This window comes from Ostrea edulis, chromosome 2, assembly GCF_947568905.1.
Source record: "Ostrea edulis chromosome 2, xbOstEdul1.1, whole genome shotgun sequence".
NCBI classification, from domain to species: domain Eukaryota; kingdom Metazoa; phylum Mollusca; class Bivalvia; order Ostreida; family Ostreidae; genus Ostrea; species Ostrea edulis.
In genome coordinates, this window is record NC_079165.1 from 19,087,760 (window position 1) to 19,107,082 (window position 19,323).

The 19,323-nt window shown below is 35.8% G+C and overlaps 2 protein-coding genes across 2 annotated transcripts; both read right to left on the reverse strand.

Moving 5' to 3' along the window:
* Positions 1 to 1,209: 1,209 nt before the first annotated feature.
* LOC125680267 (uncharacterized) lies at positions 1,210 to 6,918 on the reverse strand. The gene is made up of 2 exons (XM_048919719.2): positions 6,862 to 6,918; positions 1,210 to 2,774 (listed from the first exon to the last, which is right to left on the reverse strand). The coding sequence occupies exons 1-2, from the start codon at positions 6,867 to 6,869 to the stop codon at positions 2,435 to 2,437; spliced, it is 348 nt and encodes a 115-aa protein (XP_048775676.1). The 5' UTR covers positions 6,870 to 6,918; the 3' UTR covers positions 1,210 to 2,434.
* Positions 6,919 to 11,405: 4,487 nt separating this feature from the next.
* LOC125680263 (coiled-coil domain-containing protein 153-like) lies at positions 11,406 to 19,223 on the reverse strand. The gene is made up of 6 exons (XM_048919715.2): positions 19,061 to 19,223; positions 14,865 to 14,936; positions 14,563 to 14,682; positions 14,046 to 14,138; positions 12,083 to 12,213; positions 11,406 to 11,681 (listed from the first exon to the last, which is right to left on the reverse strand). The coding sequence occupies exons 1-6, from the start codon at positions 19,113 to 19,115 to the stop codon at positions 11,517 to 11,519; spliced, it is 636 nt and encodes a 211-aa protein (XP_048775672.1). The 5' UTR covers positions 19,116 to 19,223; the 3' UTR covers positions 11,406 to 11,516.
* Positions 19,224 to 19,323: the final 100 nt, after the last annotated feature.

The following is a 19,323-nucleotide window of genomic DNA, read 5'->3' on the forward strand; positions in this document are numbered from 1 at the left end:
TACTTTTAATCCATTCTGACAAGGTGTCGAGTTCTTCCTTATCATATTTAGCCCATCGTCTGGCATAATCTTCGACAGACGATGAAGTTCTATCGCCAATTGACAGACCGAGGTTCTCTGAATTGAGGACCTTTTAAAATAAGGGATTCCAGGTCCTCATTTTCAACTATATCAACGTCACCAGTATCAAAAATAGTATACCAGTACTTCTATAAAAATTTATTTAACTCTACTGGGCTTTCGTACGTATGGCTTCGATTGATAGATAAAAGTATATATTACTGTTTCTCGATCAAATACCATTATCGCTTCTAAGACCATTCAGATTTTACATTTTATAGTTGTTGTTTCCTTTAACAAATCATATCTATCATACGTGTTGAAAGAAGAAAAAACCATTCAAACATTTCTGACTTCAAACCTGACAAAGCATCCATTAAAACTGCTCAATTTGTTTTGCTTTTGGATCATTGGCCTTTATTTTTCTCCTTCACTAAGAGTGCCTGTGAGGATCCGGGTTAGAATAGGTCCTCAGTACCCCTTGCTTGTCGTAAGAGGCGACTAGATGGGGCGGTCCTTCGGATGAGACCGCAAAAACTGAAGCACGATAAAGATCCCTCCCTGCTGAAAGGCCGTAAGCGCCGAGCATAGGCTATAAATTTTGCAGCCCTTCACCGGCAGTGGCGACGTCTCCATATGAGTGAAATATTCTTGTCATTATGATAATTATAACGTCCCATTATACGATATCCAACTAACCAACCAACCTTCACTAAGAGGAAGAACACCAGACTTAAACCAGTTCCTTCTATTTGTATTCTTTAAGAGAAGACAAATAATTGATATACATGTATGATAATTAAACTTTAATACTGATTATTTGAAGGAAAGAAAATCTAGACTATGTCAGTTTTACTTAGCCGGAACCAGAAAACCAAAAAACCTGATAATTGCCAACTCGGGAAAAGTGTACTGTCATTTATAAGGGAAGTTATATACTGGGGCTATTTTTTTTTCCAGGGGAGAATTGGAATTAGTGGGGAGGGTCCAGCTTGGTCTGTTTCTCGAGAAGTGGGAGTGACGGGTTGGAAGAGAGTAACCTGTCTCATCCTTTCGGGGCTATGTGACACGGGATGAAATTCCATGCTGCACCCCCAAGTCATAGAACTTTGATCACTGATCCGGGTCATACGAACAAGCGTAAAATTGTTTAAGCTGTACAGATTTATTGCGACTAGAAAGGAAATAGGTCGGACAAGAGCATTGTATGACTCTATTTTTAGAACTTTGCATGGACAAAACTGTACAACATATGTCCAACTCAAAATGAGAATCAGTTTCAACATTTGACATATTTCACAGGGGGTGTCATAGAAATAGTGAAAATTGCGAATTTCCAAACATTTTTGCCAAAAATTTACAAGTTTGAAGCTATATGTTGCTTCAGAAAACTCGCCTTCATCTCGAACTTACATAGTTTGCAGAATCGAGTAACAACTTTGGTATAAACACGGTACAGAAACAAACCTGTGCTTCATGTTTTCCAAAGCAATGAATATTTGCGTCATTTTTTTAAAAGCCATTTTCTTCTAAGACCTTAAATTTGCTCAAAGTCATGACAATCCTATGGCTTCAGTAATTTTCATGCATTACATGTGTATGTACCGGATATTCCTATATTGATCAAGTTTTTATTACGTTTCACGATTTCAAGTCTATTTTGTTTGTGTAAAAAATGAGGGCAGAGGGGCTTTATCCTACCTTGCTATTTAACCTTAAAATCAGAATAATGTGAGAGGCAAACAATTCTTGAAATCGCACTGGTGAAATAAGTACTTTTTTTAAAACTACCTAATCGTTATAGCAGGGGTTGGATGTATCATCACGTCACGAATGTCAACTCTACGAGGAAGACCATTAACAATCTCGGAGTCACTTGATATCGCTGTGATTGTCCTTTCTATCAAATCATGTACATTGTATCATAATAAAGATAAGTTAGGACAAGTCCCATCCTCCATATTCTTAGTATATCATTTTCATCTATAGATAATAGTCAAAATCACATGGTCTACACTGAGATTTCGTATCAATACTGTGACCATCATATGCGCTTTCTTATAACAACGTCTGCTCTCAAAGAGTCTTCATTCTCATTTGTAATGTTTTCATAAACTAGGAATGGTTGTGTAGTTCCCCGGTCGTAAATGTTGGGACGTCATCGTTTCTCGTGTTCCATGACGTCATCGTTTCTCGTCTTGACGTTATTGTTGATTGTTGTCACATCAAATAAAGAAAGCATGCATTGATAGAAAAAAATACACATCATTGATGGGTTTTTTGCCATAATTTGAATTTTGCTATATAAAACTTTGAATATTCATATTACTGTTTACTATATAGTGTACAATGCAGCAGAAGTCCATGAGGGGTACTAGCCACAGTCATCCGACTCGTCATGCATGGCTGCCTGCGCGGCCCTGTTAACCTCAATCCGACCCATCTCAGCCTCTGTCTCCTCAATTATTCTCACTAGATCTACACTGATATCCCAAACCAATTCTCTCAGTATGGAGTAGTTCCCTGGAGACATTAGTCCTTTGGATTCTAGAAGATCGAACACTTCCACCACATCTTCAATCGAACGCTCCCTTGGCGTTGTCAGATATTTTCTGCAGTTTAACAAGAACTTTCTTCTGTCAAGCCCATCTCGCACGCTAGAGTGCAAATATTCCAGTGCAATGGTAGATATCAGTTTTAAGTGAAGCTCATTTCTATAAAAGTAAAATATACTCATTATCTATTCCGAATAACACTAGTATAGCGTTAAATTTTAAATAGTATACTCGGTACCAATTATTCATTCTTCCTTAAATTTTGCTACTAAAGGAGAAAGTCCTTAAACTTTCAGTCCTATGAGATAAAAATGTACTGGAGAGCCACATGCCTGAGGTTACACCTTTCTCTCGTCCGTCTAGAAACTTGTAATGTACATCGAACATCAAAGTGTCTGCAACATAAATACTTTTGAATCTGCATTGAGCTCTGTAATTTTTCGTTACTTTTACTCTGTCCGACTAAGCTTCAATACGTGGTATTTTTTTTTTTTTTTTACATGAATTCTTGCTGAAAATAGGTTATCAGACCTATAAAAATATCAGTCAAATGGTTGGTAGACTGAATGCTGTCCGCTTAATATCTCAAAACCCTGTATTTGACAGACATCAGAGTTTATATAACTTAGTGTACTGGTTCTAACGACTATTGAATTTTAGGTCACAAGGTCAAAAATCAAGTGTCAAACTATTCCAACATAGGAAGATATTGTCCTCTCAATATCATGAGAACTCTTTGCTTGACAGACATTGATTTTGGGACACTGATTTCCAGTACGAAGTGAATTTACGCTATTGATCTACAGGTCACATGCTTATAGGTCAAAGGTCAAACTGGACATAGTTAAATATTGTCTGCTCAATTTCTTGACAACTTTTTGCGTGACAGACATCAAACTTACTACATTAGTTCTACCTAAGGAGTGAATGATTCCTACTGATTTTAAGGTCAAAGATTAAAACCCTTTGCTTGACAGACATCAAACTGATACGCTGCTTCTTGACCCCTAATAAAATTTGGGTTACCAGGTCAAACGTCAAAGTTTAAATAACTCTGGACATAAGGAGATATTGTCCGCTTGTTAATCATTCGCCTGACAGACATCCAACTTACACTAGTACATCATAAGAAGTACAATGTATATGACGCACGTCAATTTTGAGGTCAGAAGTCAAACACTTCTGAACATATGAAAATACTGTCTTCTGATATGGTGTGAACCCTTAGGTGCAGAGTAACACTGGTTTTCAAGTCACAAGGTCAGAGGTCATGACTTTAATGACTAATCATTTTGGAAATGTTTGCTCATTGAGAGATCAAACTTAGTATTGTGGTTGCCCTCTGACTAGAAGATAACATTAACCTTGTTTACATAACAAAGAATTGTGAGTTGGATCTGTATCTCCCTTCTAACCCAACAACTGACATTCAAATGTTTTGCTGACCATTATAATTACCTTAGTCAAGTATTGTAATCATTGAAAATGGAAAAATAAAATTTGAAAATTTTCTGCTCAAATCGTGACCATGACCCTTTAATGGTACTGACTAAAACCCGGTCTCGGTCCCGATCTTCGGTCTCGGTCCCGTGACTAAAACCCGGTCTTCGGTCCCGGTCCCAGATTTTTTTATTCGATAAAAACAAAATATATCAGAATATTTGAGCCCCCATTTCTCGTTAATTTAGATATGACATCTCATGCCTGCATTCTCTGATAGTTGATTGATCATATCATTTTCTTCTTTATTTTAATTAGATTGCCTTTTCCTAAAAAAGATAAGGATGTGACACTCATTGACATCCCTTTGTATACACATGTTTCTGATTTATTGTGAGTTTATTTTATTCCAATTTTCCTTTTTATATCAGAATTGAACTCAACTACTTGACATTTTCCCCAAATGAACGCGTTACATTATATTTTCATATAAAGAAAATTGGAATAAAAAAACCAAACACAATATTTATCAGAAACATAATTATGTGTACAAAGGGATGCCACTGAATATCACGTCCTTATCTTTTTTTTATGAAACGCGGATATTGAAGGGAAATGTCGAGAACGGGATCGGCTTTTAGCATTGTTTTTATAAATCACCTGAGTAAACTATTGCTATTTCAATTGGTTGTCGTCCGTCGTGCGTTAACAATTGAACATTTTTAACTTCTTCTTGATAACTACCATTCCAATGTTTTTCAAATTTGGTATGAAGCATCCTTGGGACAAGGGGGACATAAATTGTAAATTTCAGGACTCCTACACCTCTGGGGCCCTAGGGGCGGGCCAAAAACTGCCCAAAATTGACCAATTTTCAAAAATCTTCTCTAGAAACGCACGTGTAAGAAATACTAAATGCATAGTGATGTATAGCAGGAAGGCCTTTACCAAAATTGTAAATTTCAAAATTCCTGCACCCCCAGGGCCTTAGGGGTGGGTCAAAAACTGTCCAAAATTGACGAAATGTCAAAAATATTCTTCTCTAGAACTGCACGTGATTAGATAGACTAAATCTAACTGTAGTGATGTAAAGCAGGAAGGCCTCTACCAAAATTGTAAATTTCATGATCCCCTGGTTAGGAGTTTTGACCCCAGGGCGGGGCCAACCTTAGTATATAGCGTTTATGTGTAAAACATTTAATTAACATTTTCTTTAGTGCTATTGATACTAAATTGGAATTAAATGAAAATTTAGAAAGTGCAGGTAGTCCTTTACCAAAATTGTAAATTTGATGACCCCAGGGTGGGGCTAAACTTAGTATATAGTATTTATGTGTAAGTTGCTGATACTGTATAAAATCTAAATGCATACTTAGGAATAGCAGAAAAGGATGTACAAAAATTGGTGAATTTCACAACCCAGGGTTTTGACTCCAGGATGGGTCCAAATCAGCCATATGTTTTAATGTTAATACACCTATTATATTATATAAAACCTTTCATAAGTGTATGCACTTTTGATACTGTTGCTGAACAAAAGAATTTTGCTTAGATATTCAGAACAGGAATTTTTTTTTCTAGATTCCATAACCCTTGTGAGTAGTGATACTTTTTCACTAGTACTCAGGTGACCGATAAGGCCTGTGGGCCTCTTGTTTGTCTGTCCCACCAGTCCCGGAGTTTTCATATATTATTTTATGAAAGAAGAAAATAATATGATCAATCAACTATCCGAATGCAGGCATGAGATTTCATACCTAAGTTAATATTTTGATATATTCTGAAAATCTGGGACCGAAGACCGGGTTTTAGTCACGGGACCAAGACCGAAGACCGGACCCGAGACCAGGTTTCAGTCAGTACCCCTTTAAATATAAATATAAAAGATTTTTATTTTTGAAAATACATGAGGTTATCAACTGCGACGCTACTTCATGAAGATAAAAAAAAGCACAAGTGGATTATGGGTTCCATAGCAGTTTTTTTTTTTTTTTTTTTTTTTTTTTTTAGAAAAACACGATGATACCAAAAAAATAAATAGATTAAAAAATAATCTGACATAATAAAGATAATTTTCTGCAAAAAAAAATCTGATACAAGAATTTTGATGTTTGATAACTAATTCGGCTATTTACCTAGCCTATAAGTGTTCACATTGACTACAGCTTCAGAGATATATATATAACTAATACCACTGTGTTGTGCTGTAAGCATATTCAATACGGTACCAGGTATTCACAAACACCTGTGTCCCGAACTGTAAAAAAATAAATCAGAAAAATTGGGGAGGGTAAAAAATACATGTGGATTATAAGCTGCAATGGTGTATTGCATATTTGATTGACGTAATTGGAGTATATCTATTCCGATAAAAAGCTATCCAATGCCCATTATGTGGTATATTCTATAACAGAGCCTGGTCAGAGACTCCACCTCATTATGTACAGTGTATGATAGAATTACGTCATAGTTCCTGTCTTTATATAGAAATTTCTTAAATTCAAAACGAAAGTTACACTCTCATCAATTTGAAGTAGATGTATGTTGTTATATTGTATATCAAACAGTCAATGTATTAATTTATATACATTGTATTTACAGTGCAATGATGAATCACTGCAACAAAAAATTAACGAAAGATCAATGTGTTTGTTTTCTATAGAACAATCTAAATGCACTGCATGTGAAAGTACCATGCACCTAACATCAAGGATATTCAACAATTCTACTAAATAAAAGGAATGATTAAATTCCTCATGTTTACTACATGTATATCAAGATAAAAACACTGAATGAGTTTACTCACCTTGTCATGATTCTATAAACGTGTTGTGAAAATTCCGATTTTCTAAATTTAGCATGATTTTTGATCGATACATGTATATGCTAACATTAAGGCGCCATAATTTGAAAATCGTAAAATTGCGAGAAGAACTCTACATTGCGTTTGTTAGGAAAGGTTTAAAGAAAAAAATCCATCTGAGAATCAGTCCTATATACTTTTGTGACGAAAATGAAATTGAAAATTGGAATTGTGCAAGAAGTATGTCCTTTTCTTTCTTCCATCAGTGTTTTGGTAATTAGTTATGGACATGTAATTAGCGTATGATCTTCGTTATTTAGATGACTAGAAGGTTAGATAAATTATTGGTTTGTGCTTCGTTATCGGACTGACGATCGTATCTGTGGGCTTACAGTATTATGAAATTACACAAACTTTATTACATAATCAATATTTTGACAAATAGTACGACTTTTTTTTGCTAATCTAATTTTCTGGTACACGGAATCTGTTCACGCGCAATATTTATTTTCGTATTGAAAGAGACAACTTAAATTTATGGTTTTCCTTCAAGTAATCAGAGTTTGTGGTTCTTATTTTGTCTTTGTTACAAGCATGAATTTAGACATTCATTTCACAATTAAGGATTATCTCCCTCATGCATAGCTCTGATCCTTAGACAAATCTTCGGCACTCTGTTTTTCTTTTCAGTTCTTACAAGTTTATTGTTATTTCGGATTTCCAATATTTCGGCTTGAGTGAAAGGAATTTCATGGTCATTAATTACTTACAAATCAAAGCACATTTTTCTGCAAAAATATTAATAAACTGTATTTTTGGGGAGGGGGTTAAAAATGCAAATAGAATATCTATGGAGCGCCAAATTAACATAAACTCAAATAATTGAAGATATCTTCAATTATTTGAAGATATCATCAATTCATTTGATGCACGCAACAATTGAATTAAAGATATCTTCAAATAATTAATGATATCTTCAATTCTGAATTATTGCACGCATTAATTGAATTGATGATAGCATTAATTCTTCAGCTGAATTGATGCTTGCTTTAATTGAATTAATGATCTCTTCAAACGAATTAATGATATCAACAATTGAATTGATGCGCGCTACAATTCAATTGAAGAGAGCAATAATTGATATAATGCGCGCATTAAATCAATTGATGAGAGCAATAATTGAATTGATGCGCGCATTAATTCATTTGATGAGAGCAATAATTGATTTAATGCGCGCATTAATTCAATTATTGCTCTCTTCAATTGAATTAATGATATCTTTAATTCATTTGAAGCGAGCAATAATTGTTTTAGAGAGAGCAACTATATAATTAAAGATATCTTCAATTCAACATATCCACAATTGAATTAATGATATCTTTAATTGAATTGTTGCTCTTTTTAAAAGAATTAATGCGCGCATTAATTCCTTATACAAAAGCATTGTAAATGATTTAAAGATATCTTCAATTGAATTAAAGAGATCATCAAATTATTTATACCGAGCTCTAAATTAATCATTGCGAGCAATATTTTTACTAAATTGATGCTCTCATCAAATGAATTGAAGAGAGCAATAATTGAATTAATGCGCGCATCAAATCTATTATTGCTCTCATTAATTGAATTAATGCGCGCATCAATTGAATTGAAGAGAGCAATAATTGAATTAATGAGCGCATTAAATCAAGTATTGCTCTCATTAATTAATTGATGCGCGCATTAATTCAGATGAGAGCAGTAATTGAATTGAAGCGCGCATTAATTCATTTGATGAGAGCAATAATTGATTTAATGCGCGCATTAATTCAATTAAAGAGAGCAATAATTGAATTGATGATATCTTCAAATAATTGAAGATATCTTCAATTATTTGAGTTTATGTTAATTTGGCGCTCCATAAATATCTGTTTTAAATCAAATAATTCTACATACGAGTTATCGTTATTTCCTTTTAGTGAAGGATTGAATGTAGGAAAAGATAACCTTCGATGTAAAACATAAAGGTTTCTAAATGGTTTCCTTTACATATTTGTGATGGTTACCAAAAGTTGAGTTGTCCTCTAGTAGTTTCCCTTCTAATCCAACGGTCTAATTCAACCAATTTGCTCTTGATATGGTCAGTTTCTCTTGATATGGTCAGTTTCTCTTGATATGGTCAGTTTGCTCTTGATATGGTCAGTTTCTCTTGATATGGTCAGTTTCTCTTGATATGGTCAGTTTCTCTTGATATGGTCAGTTTCATGTATATCTCCGACTTACGCTGCTAAATTAAACGAAATACACCCAGTAATATTTGACCAGTCTTCTGCAGTATATAGGAGAGGACAGAATCTATGGCTTTGAATTTGTCTTCGCCCTCGAAGACACACAACCCAGATTTTTTTTTTTTTTTTTTTTTTGGCCCCTGGCAGGACTTTCACCTGCAAGTCTTGGAGTGGTTATCGGCACCAAATGTAACCGGAAAGAAGAAATGTAACGGACCAGAATGAGATTCGTTTCCGGTCCAGTCATAGATTTTCTTCCATCCTCTACTACAGTTGGTGCCGTAGACCAGTCCCTGGAACTGACAACCTGAGTTGATGTCTTTAAGAGTGAAGACATTCAAGGAGGGAATAATGTAGCGGTCAGCCGGGTTCAATCTCCGGTGGCCAGGTTGCTCAGTTGGTAGAGCACATCACTAGAGATTTTAGGGGGCCCGGGTTCGAATCCTGATATGGCCCGTTGTATTTCCTTGCTTCCTGTTACATATGGTGCCGTAGACTAGCCCTGGATTTATAGGTGAAAGTCCTATCAGGGACAAAAAGAATCTGGGTTGTGCCTCCGAGTGCGAAGACAATTCAAGGAGGGAGGAGTGCAATCTCGGTTGATATTCGGCACGGCTGAATCCTTCATCGAATCTCGGAGCAGTCTTTCATATTTCATGTCTGAAATATGAAATTTACTTTTAGCTTCAGCCGGTTCTAGCAATTAATTAATGTGTACTTAGATGACACTGCTGTTTGCTTCAGATAAGTTTGTTGACTGTTAAACTAACTCTTCATCACTATTAATTTTGCATTGCTTACCATGTAGGGATCAAAATTCCAAAATGAAACAGTCACTAAATTTTCCGTTCAAATAAAGACTTCCATTGGGGGGGGGGGGGGGGGGGGGAACTTCCATTGGGGGGGGGGGGGGGGGGGGGGGGGGGGGGAGGAATGTGGCGAATCCCAACCACTCTATACTACTAGTACTTCATGGTATTTCTTTAAGTAGAAAAATATATTGTTCAAGCCTAAAAATTAATGCTATATCAATCTAATTATAGTCCTCTGGTATCTTTGATTAATTCCTCTCTTGATACCTCACAACTGGTTCCGTTTCGCAAAAATGATAGTCAGTATTTCTATCATGACTCTGATAAAATGATAGTCAGTATTTCTATCATGACTCTTCGACTTGATAAAAGTAGACACCTATGCACATGTTCATATACTTATCAAAAGAAGAATTAAAATAAAGAAACAAGCAACACCCAGCATGAATTAGAATACTGAACTGAGCACCCCCCCCCCCCCCCAATCAAACCCCAGATATGCAAACTGTAGATCAAATAACACTACAGTAGTTCTATATTTTGTTTTACATTATGACGGTGGGGGGGGGGTGTCTACCGTCTACTGACCCCTCCCACATGAGTCCCTCCTTAACCTTCTTTACCTTGGTCTTACTACCTCCTCCATCCCCTCTTCTTTCCTTTCTGTTCTCCTCTCCCCTCTCTTACCTTCCCCCTCTCTTGCCTGTTTCTTTCTCTCTTGCTTTTCCCCCTCTCTCTCTTCCTTTCTCTCTCTCTCTTTTGTCTTTTCCTCTCTCTCATCTTTCTCTCTCTCTCTTGCCTTTCCCCCTCTCTCTCTCTTTTGCCTTTTCCTCTCATCTTTCTCTCTCTTGCCTTCCCCCTCTTTCTCTTGCCTTTTCTCCTCTCTCTCTTGCCTTTCCTCCTCTCTATGCCATTCCCCTTTTTATCTTGCCTTTTCCCCTCTCTTGCCTTTTCCTCTCTCTTTTGCCTTTTCCTCTCTCTCTCCCTCCCTCTCTTTCTATTGCTTTTTCCTCTCTCTTGCCTTTTCCTCTTTCTCTCTTTTGCCTTTCCCCCTCTCTCTTGCCTTTCCCTCTCTCTCTTGCCTGTTCATTTCTCTCTTGCCTGTTCCTTTCTTGCTTTTTCCTCTCTCTCTTGCCTTTTCTCATCTCTCTCCTCCCCCCCCCCTCTCTCACCTTTTCCCCTCGGTCTTGCCTTCCCCCCCCTCTCTCTCATCTTTTCCCCTCTCTATCATCTTTTCCTCTCTCTCTCTTGCCTCCCCCTCTCTTGCCTTTTCCTCTCTATCTTGTCTTTCCCCCTCTCTCTTGCCTTCACCCACTCTGTCTTGTCCTCTCTTTCTTGCCTCCCCCCCTCTCTCTCTCTTGCCTTTTCTTCTCTCTCTTGCCTCCCCCTCTCTTTGTATCTCTCCCTTTTACACTATTCACCCTATATATGCACATTTCCCAGAGCTCTTCACAAAAGAAAAATTAGAAACATAATCAGAATTTATTGCCAAGGACAAATTTCCAATTTATGATGTTAGATATACAGAAAACATACCTAAACATTTACAATAAAATAAAACATGATTGTATTCTACAAATTAAAAATGCAATGCCCGCATTGGTTTGACCTCGTCAAAAGTCCATGGGTCTGTCATCTGAAGCTCCATCAATGTCTGTTTATTTCGGGTCTGGATAAGTGTCGCAGTTTCTTCCCATTTTTCTTTTGCACCCTCAAGTTTTTCTATAAATTTACGCAGGGCATCCTGAAATGTATACATTGAATCACTTTAGTAGTTTAATTGAAATCCAACTTTTATGTGAAATAGGACAGCAGAATTTGTGAGCTTCGCTTTCCCACAAATTATTGAAGACTTGTCAATGTTGGCCCCATGTGCTAAAATTACTCAACATTGATGGGTACCAGTAGGCTATTCCAGAAAAAAATTCAGTTTACAGTATGTAACGTTGAATCTTTTACATGTAAATGTATGAGCTAGCATATATAATTAATGATGAAATGGGTCATTATTTCTAAATCCAAAACTACAAGAAAGTGGAATGCATATAGGTGACAGGAATTACTTCTGGACTGAGTATACTATAATATTTTCATAAAAGTATTTTCCCCGTTTCCAAACGATTTTCAAATCTTTAAAATACTTACGTCTAGGATACGTTTATAACTGTGCTCCAGAGCCTGCATGGCATGATTCAGTTCAGCGATTTCTTCATCCTTCTCTTTGATTATTCTGTCTCTTTCATCCTCTGTTTCCTTCAGTTTTCTCTCGGTTTCCTCTAATCATTAAAAGTGTTGAGACAATGATTTTTAGTTGCAAACTGGAATTATGTATCAAATTTGAAATTCTAATAGGACTACATACATAGAAGGGTACTGACAGACTTTAAAAATGCAATCGTAGATAATTTTCTGTGTTATTTATTACATGTAATTCATTTTATGATAAAAGTGTAATATCCATTGATTTTAAACGTCATTATTATTCCATGAAAGGTGAAATGGAAGTCAAGGGGTGTGTCAAAAATGTGGTTTTGGTCACTAATACCGGGTATGCCCACCATTAACATTGACATAGGCGACATGTCATTAACAGACACTCCGAATGATAACGGGGTGTAGTCAACACGTCATTAACAGACAGACACTCCGAATGATAACGGCATGTAAGTGACACGTCATTAACAGACAGACACTCCGAATGATAACGGGGTGTAGTCGACACGTCATTAACAGACAGACACTCCGAATGATAACGGGGTGTAAGCGACATGTCATTAACAGACAGACACTCCAAATAATAACGGGGTGTAGTCGACACGTCATTAACAGACAGACACTCCGAATGATAACGGGGTGTAAGCGACATGTCACTAACAGACAGACACTCCGAATGATAACGGCGTACAAGCGACATGTCATTAACAGACAGACACTCTGAATGATAACGGTGTGTAAGTGACATGTCATTAACAGACAGACACTCCGAATGATAACGGGGTGTAAGCGACACATCATTAACAGACACTCCGAATGATAACAGGGTGTAAGCAATACGTCATTAACAGACAGACACTTCAAATAATAACGGGGTGCAAGTGACATGTCATTAACAGACAGACACTCCGAATGATAACGGGGTGTAAGTGACATATCATTAACAGACAGACACTCCGAATGATAACAGGGTGTAGGCGACATGTCATTAACAGACAGACACTCCGAATGATAACGGGGTGTAAGTGACATGTCATTAACAGACAGACACTCCGAATGATAACGAATTGTGAGAGTTTTGACTCTTACATAGATGATGTACATGTACTTTGATGTTTGAACTCTAGCCAACACTAACCCTGCCTTCAACGAGGGTGAGTGTGGTAACAATATGACGGCCTTGTGTTGATTACCTACTGTGTATGTGATTGGCTGGAGATTATACACGGGAGTAAGAAAGAACATTGGATAAATAAAGATATAAATAAATCAAATTTTAAAGATATCTTCAATTATTTGAGTTTATGTTAATTTGGCATTCCATATACAATAGTTAATGGATTTTAAATACCACCACAATGAATGGTGAGTGAAGTTTGCAATGAATAGATAACAATTTTATCAACAAAGAAAAAATTTGGAGAAAAGATGTGTTGCGTTTTTAAAGCCTGTCAATATAATTAGGTTGACTTTGTTTTCTAAAAATAACAATAGGACCTCAAAACTGTCTAATGGTTGTGTCTGTGTCTCCTCGTGCAGCAATAAAGTACTATACATTGTATCACCACACCTCTGATGGATTTTCAGTGAAATGCTAGCTAATGATTGGTTTACGTCAATCACATGCAGTCATCACCTATTATGACATCATGAGTTATTGTTGTGATGTAAACAAAGTACTGATTGTGGCTATCGGTGAGGATAAATTTGTTACATAGTCATTTATTGGTCAGTACAGGATGATACCTGGATTTCATAACCCCTTGGCTCTATGTGTATGTAGTTTATTAATCAGGTGTCATTCCGCACCTATGTAACTGAATTGTAAAACCTGCCATGTACATATTAGAACTACTATCATCACGACTCTTTCTTTCTCTCTCTCTCTCCTTACTCAATTGCTTTGTTGTTTGTGTGAGTTCTCTCTCCAGTTGATGAATGGTGTAATTCTTCTTGGTTTGCATCGTTTTGTATTGTGTTGTCATCGCTAAAATATAAAATCATTGTGTGGTAAGGGAGAGAACTCTGGATATCTAAATTGGCCATTATGAGTTTCCCCACTTTCGGCAACATTTTTGGATGATTTGAATGAAAAACTTATATACATATGGATAAAATATTTCTTGTGAGCTAATTCATTATCTATGTACTTTTTCCTGTGTTATTTGTTCTTTGATTCCTGCTAGAAGTTAATAAAGGTAAAACTACAACCTTATGGGGGCTGGACATTCCTTATCTTTAACATACTGAGGTATATTTATACAGTGATAAATCGTTTGTTATTGGTATGTGATCGCAATTATTCCTTTTTTATAAATTTGTCCAATATAGCTAGTTTGCATAATTTGAACATCATGAGATTTTTTTTGGTAACATCTCCACTACCCTTTTACACTTATATATACAGGTACCTGAGGTGATGTCCAGCTGATTTTTCTTGACTTCCTCTAGTTCTCCTTGTGTTTCCTGCATCTGACTCTTCATGCTTTCCCCTGCTGCCTGGTTGCGGCGAGCCAATTCTTTTCTAACCGCTAATAAATTGTAGAACAAATTATCTACTTTGTGTAGAATTTGAATTTGATGTACTTCCAATACAAATTATATCCTCTTTAATATTTAAAAAAAAACTTCTTCATGAGATATAATACAAACATTTTGCATATAAAGAAAGTTGCAACTCATCACAATATATTTGAACGTCTAATCATCATACCCAAGTGGTCTTTTAATGCCTCAATTTTGTTCATCGTTTGAGTGTACTGGTCATCTAAAGCCAACTGTGCATCTGTAAAATAGAATTTAAAATGAATAATCTGAAGATATAATAGATCTGAATATTATTCAGTGATGTACATATTTCTAAATGATCACATAAACCATTTCACTAAGTAATTTCTTTCTAATTTCTTAGCTAGTCTAAATATGAATTTCAATTCACTTGAAACAGATTTGTTACAGGACTTAGATAAAGTGAAGGAAAGTGTGGAAAGTTTTAGTATATTTTTAGATCTCCACTCAATAAGGAATACACTGTATATGAAGTATCCTGTCAATCATCAACTGGCAATTTCATCGAATTTACAGGGATTTTAAATTGTAATATGACTATATTTACAGAGATTTTAAATGTTAGTTTCATTGTAATATGACTATATTTACTGTGTTTTTAAATGTTAGTTCCATTGTAATATGACTATATTTACTGTGTTTTTAAATGTTAGTTTCATTGTAATATGACTATATTTACTGTGTTTTTAAATGTTAGTTCCATTGTAATATGACTATATTTACTGTGTTTTTAAATGTTAGTTTCATTGTAATATGACTATATTTACTGTGTTTTTAAACTTAGAAACATTTTAAATCAATGAATCAATGTTAGTTTCATTGTAATATGACTATATTTACTGTGTTTTTAAATGTTAGTTTCGTTGTAATATGACTATATTTACAGTGTTTTAAATGTTAGTTTCATTGTAATATGACTATATTTACAGTGTTTTAAATGTTAGTTTCATTGTAATATGACTATATTTACTGTGTTTTTAAACTTGGAAACATTTTAAATTAATGAATCAATGTTAGCTTCATTGTAATATGATTTTAGTAAGAGGTACAGTGAATATCCAAAAACCATTCTAATTCTAAAGCATCCCTCAGCAAGCTTTGATTGTAACACATGTGTAAGTCTTTAAAGAAAATTATCCATAATATTCAAGGTCTACTTATATCATTACTTTGCCGACAAAAGCATAATTTCATAAAGTTTAATGATATGCTTGTACATGAATAATTTGCATTGTATTTTAGAAATGGTTTAGTATTTCAGATAAATAAATGAATACAAAATTGTTGTTTTATGAAAGAGATCTATATGTATGGGGAAAAAAATGTCTTCTTCCGGTCAAGTACAGACCTCTTATGAGTACTGTTACACTGTTGCATGTACTGGGTGTTACAACAAATAAAATATGTACAGGTGCAGGCTAAAAAACCGGTTATAATGTCTGGTGGATCAGTCAATGTATAGTCTGCAGGCCAGGAACTCCTGTCTTCAACAGGTCCAGGGAGGTACTGTCCACTGTCAATGTATAGTCTGCAGGCCAGGAACTCCTGCCTTAAACAGGACCAGGGAGGTACTGTCCACTGTCAGTGTATAATCTGCAGGCCAGGAACTCCTGCCTTAAACAGGTCCGGGGAGGTACTGTCCACTGTCAATGTATAGTCTGTAGGCCAGGACCTCCTGCCTTAAACAGGTCCGGGGAGGTACTGTCCACTGTCAGTGTATAGTCTGCAGGCCAGGAACTCCTGTCTTCAACAGGTCCAGGGAGGTACTGTCCACTGATCTCTGGAAAACTATCCCATATTCTGAAAGGACTGTTTGTAGATTTGAGTCCTTGTATATGACACCCTGAATCTGATGGTGTGACCTCAAATGTTGTTGGATGGTACCAGGCTAAACACTATCCTGTTGTACATCATTATTCCATAACATCTTGCTTGTCTTTCCTCTAATAACAGCCATTGGAGAGTATCAAGCATCGATGTTACCCTGCTGGTTTGCAAGTAGATGTTAATCATTAATCAGCCTGATCTTCTTTGTACTGCCTCTTACTTGTGTAGTATAGCATACAGCCTTTTTAAAAGTACTCTGTGGACAGTGCTGTATAAAAGCTCTGGTGGAGTTCGCTTTCTTTGTAATAGTGTCTATAGGCTCATTCCATCATAAGCTCTAGCTTGTAGAGATAGCACCTACATTTTTGGCAAAGTCCACTTCTTGCAAACTTCGAACATTGATATTATAATGCCTAATACTTTTTGCATATCTCTGTATACATATGTGACAATTTTGATGTTGACTAGCCTTAAAATATGTAGCTATTGCATATACTATACATGTCATTTATGTCCAAGATACTTTCTATTCATTTTGAAAGACCTTTGTGAAGCGATCAAGGAATGTTGCGGTCAGATGGGTTCGATCACCAGTAGCCAGGTAGCTCAGTTGGTAGAGCACCTGGCTGGAGATTCAAAGGGCCTCAGGGTTTGAATCCCGGTCTGGTACATTGCATAAAATTTTCTCCTTTCCTGTTACATTTGGTGCTGTAGACCAGCCCCTGGAACTGGCAGGTGAAAATGTCTGCAAGGTGGTAAACAACCTGGGTTGATGTCTTAGTGTGAAGACATTTAAGGAGGGAGGAATGTATCAGTCAGATGGGTTTGATCACCAGTCACCAGATAGCTCAGTTGGTAGAGCACCTGGCTAGAGATTCAGGGGGCCCAGGTCCAAATCCCAGACTGGTCTGTTGCATTTTCTCCCTTCCTGTTACAAATATTATGTAAACATTGTTTAGTAAGTGAAGGGAGCCAGCGCAAAGCATTGGTTTGCACTGTGAGCTCTAACAACTAAAGTGCAAGAAAAAGCCTCAGCACATTCAACAAGAAAACTTCTTTGACACAATTCAAGAAGTCCTCATAAAAAATGGTGGAAATCTCACAAAGTCATATCTTGTTCATCTGAGATTACGAACTTATGTAGATTATATAATAGTGCATCCTAGTCTTGTGGTCCCCTACACAATGCAGTACATTACATTAACAATATAATTATAATATCGATCATAATCGGGGCAAGACAATAGACACATGATGTTACGGCTTAGCAGTGGTGGATCTAAATCAAGAGCTCGTTTTGTGCCACAGAAAATACAAAACCGTCTGTATCTGAAAATAGCAAGTAGCCAAGCTACTTATTATGACAGAGAAATTCCGCAAAGCAAGGCTCTAAAGGTAACATATATGTATAAGAAAAAAAAAATGAGAAAATCAGCAAATGAATAGAGATAATCTCTACATACGTTCACTGAAAATTTTGTGATCCATATGGCAGCCATTTTGTTTTGTTCATTAGTTACTTCTACAGTTATTCGTGTTTTGATCTTGAATGGCAAAACTACAAGACTGATGTGCAATTTGTAATTCAAACACTCAGTTTGTTAAAAATGAATTCAGTGGTATAACTATTAATATTGTTACAGTTTTTAGCTAATCATCAAATAGAATAATTAATATTAACACAACTAAATAGATGAATGAGTTCATGAGTTTCTTTAAATAAAAATATAGTTACAATATATTTACACTTACGTTTTTACCACTTTGAATTTGTTGGTCAGTTTTCTTTGGTTTTAACTGTCTTTTAAATTGCAATCAGGATGTATTGTTGTCTATAATTGTTTGATTTGAAAGAGAGAGAGAAAAAAAGCCAAGGCTAAATGTGACATCAGATATAAAGTGCACACTTTACGTCGCCTGGCGGTATATTCCCAGCGTTAAATGAATAGGCGAATCCTGTATAGCTATCCTCATATATCCCCTCTTTCATATCTAGATGTTACTGGGCGTTTCGCGCATGGGAAATTTCATAAATAATATATATTTTTAAATGAATGATAATTTAATTTATTTTACTTAACCAGAATTATGATTATCACTTGGGACATGCCAATGATCATTTCATGCGTCGTTCGGTCCAATGTTCACACCGTATATACATATTAGTAGGCTAGCAATGTACTTGTGTCTATGAAAATATGTAACTATAGGAATGTTATCGAATGACCAGCTTGATTAATTCTAGGTTTGTGTTATGGATTATTGACCAATCATTATGATTTACAGACCCACAATGAGCAACATAATATATGTATATGTAGCTTCGTTCGCTTTAAGGAATAACACATTAGAGAAATCTGATAGATATATGGATAGAAAGTGAAGAATATGTACAATAATTGGATATTTTTCATTTCAAAAAGGAAGTCGGTCTTTATGGCGATGTATATTATTCCTCCTTAACAGTACCACGGTCAATATATATTAGCGCAAAACTACTCAACAATATTTTACCGTCCTTCTTCTTTTTCTTCCCTTTCCCCTTTCCCTTCTTTTTTTTAGGTGGCATTTTGGTCTACTTTGTTGCCAATGAAGCTTTCAAGATGGCCGATGGCAGGAACGCGGTAAATAGAATTAAAAAAATAGAACCAATCATGTTACATTTCCGGAAATTAATTTCGAAAGAAATTCATAAAGTTAAAAATATTGAAAGAAGATTAAGATATTTGTATGAGTAACAAATGTAAATGATGTTTCTACTTTTTACAGCTGTATTG

Coding starts and splice junctions, on each gene's coding strand:
- LOC125680263 (XM_048919715.2), bottom strand. CDS start 19,115: ATGCCACCTAAAAAAAAGAAGGGAAAGGGGAAAGGGAAGAAAAAGAAG. Junction 14,937..19,060: donor GAAGAAAAAGAAGAAGGACG/GTAAAATATTGT, acceptor TCTATTTTACAG/ATGCACAGTTGGCTTTAGAT. Junction 12,214..14,045: donor ACAAACAACAAAGCAATTGA/GTAAGGAGAGAG, acceptor TTTAATGATTAG/AGGAAACCGAGAGAAAACTG.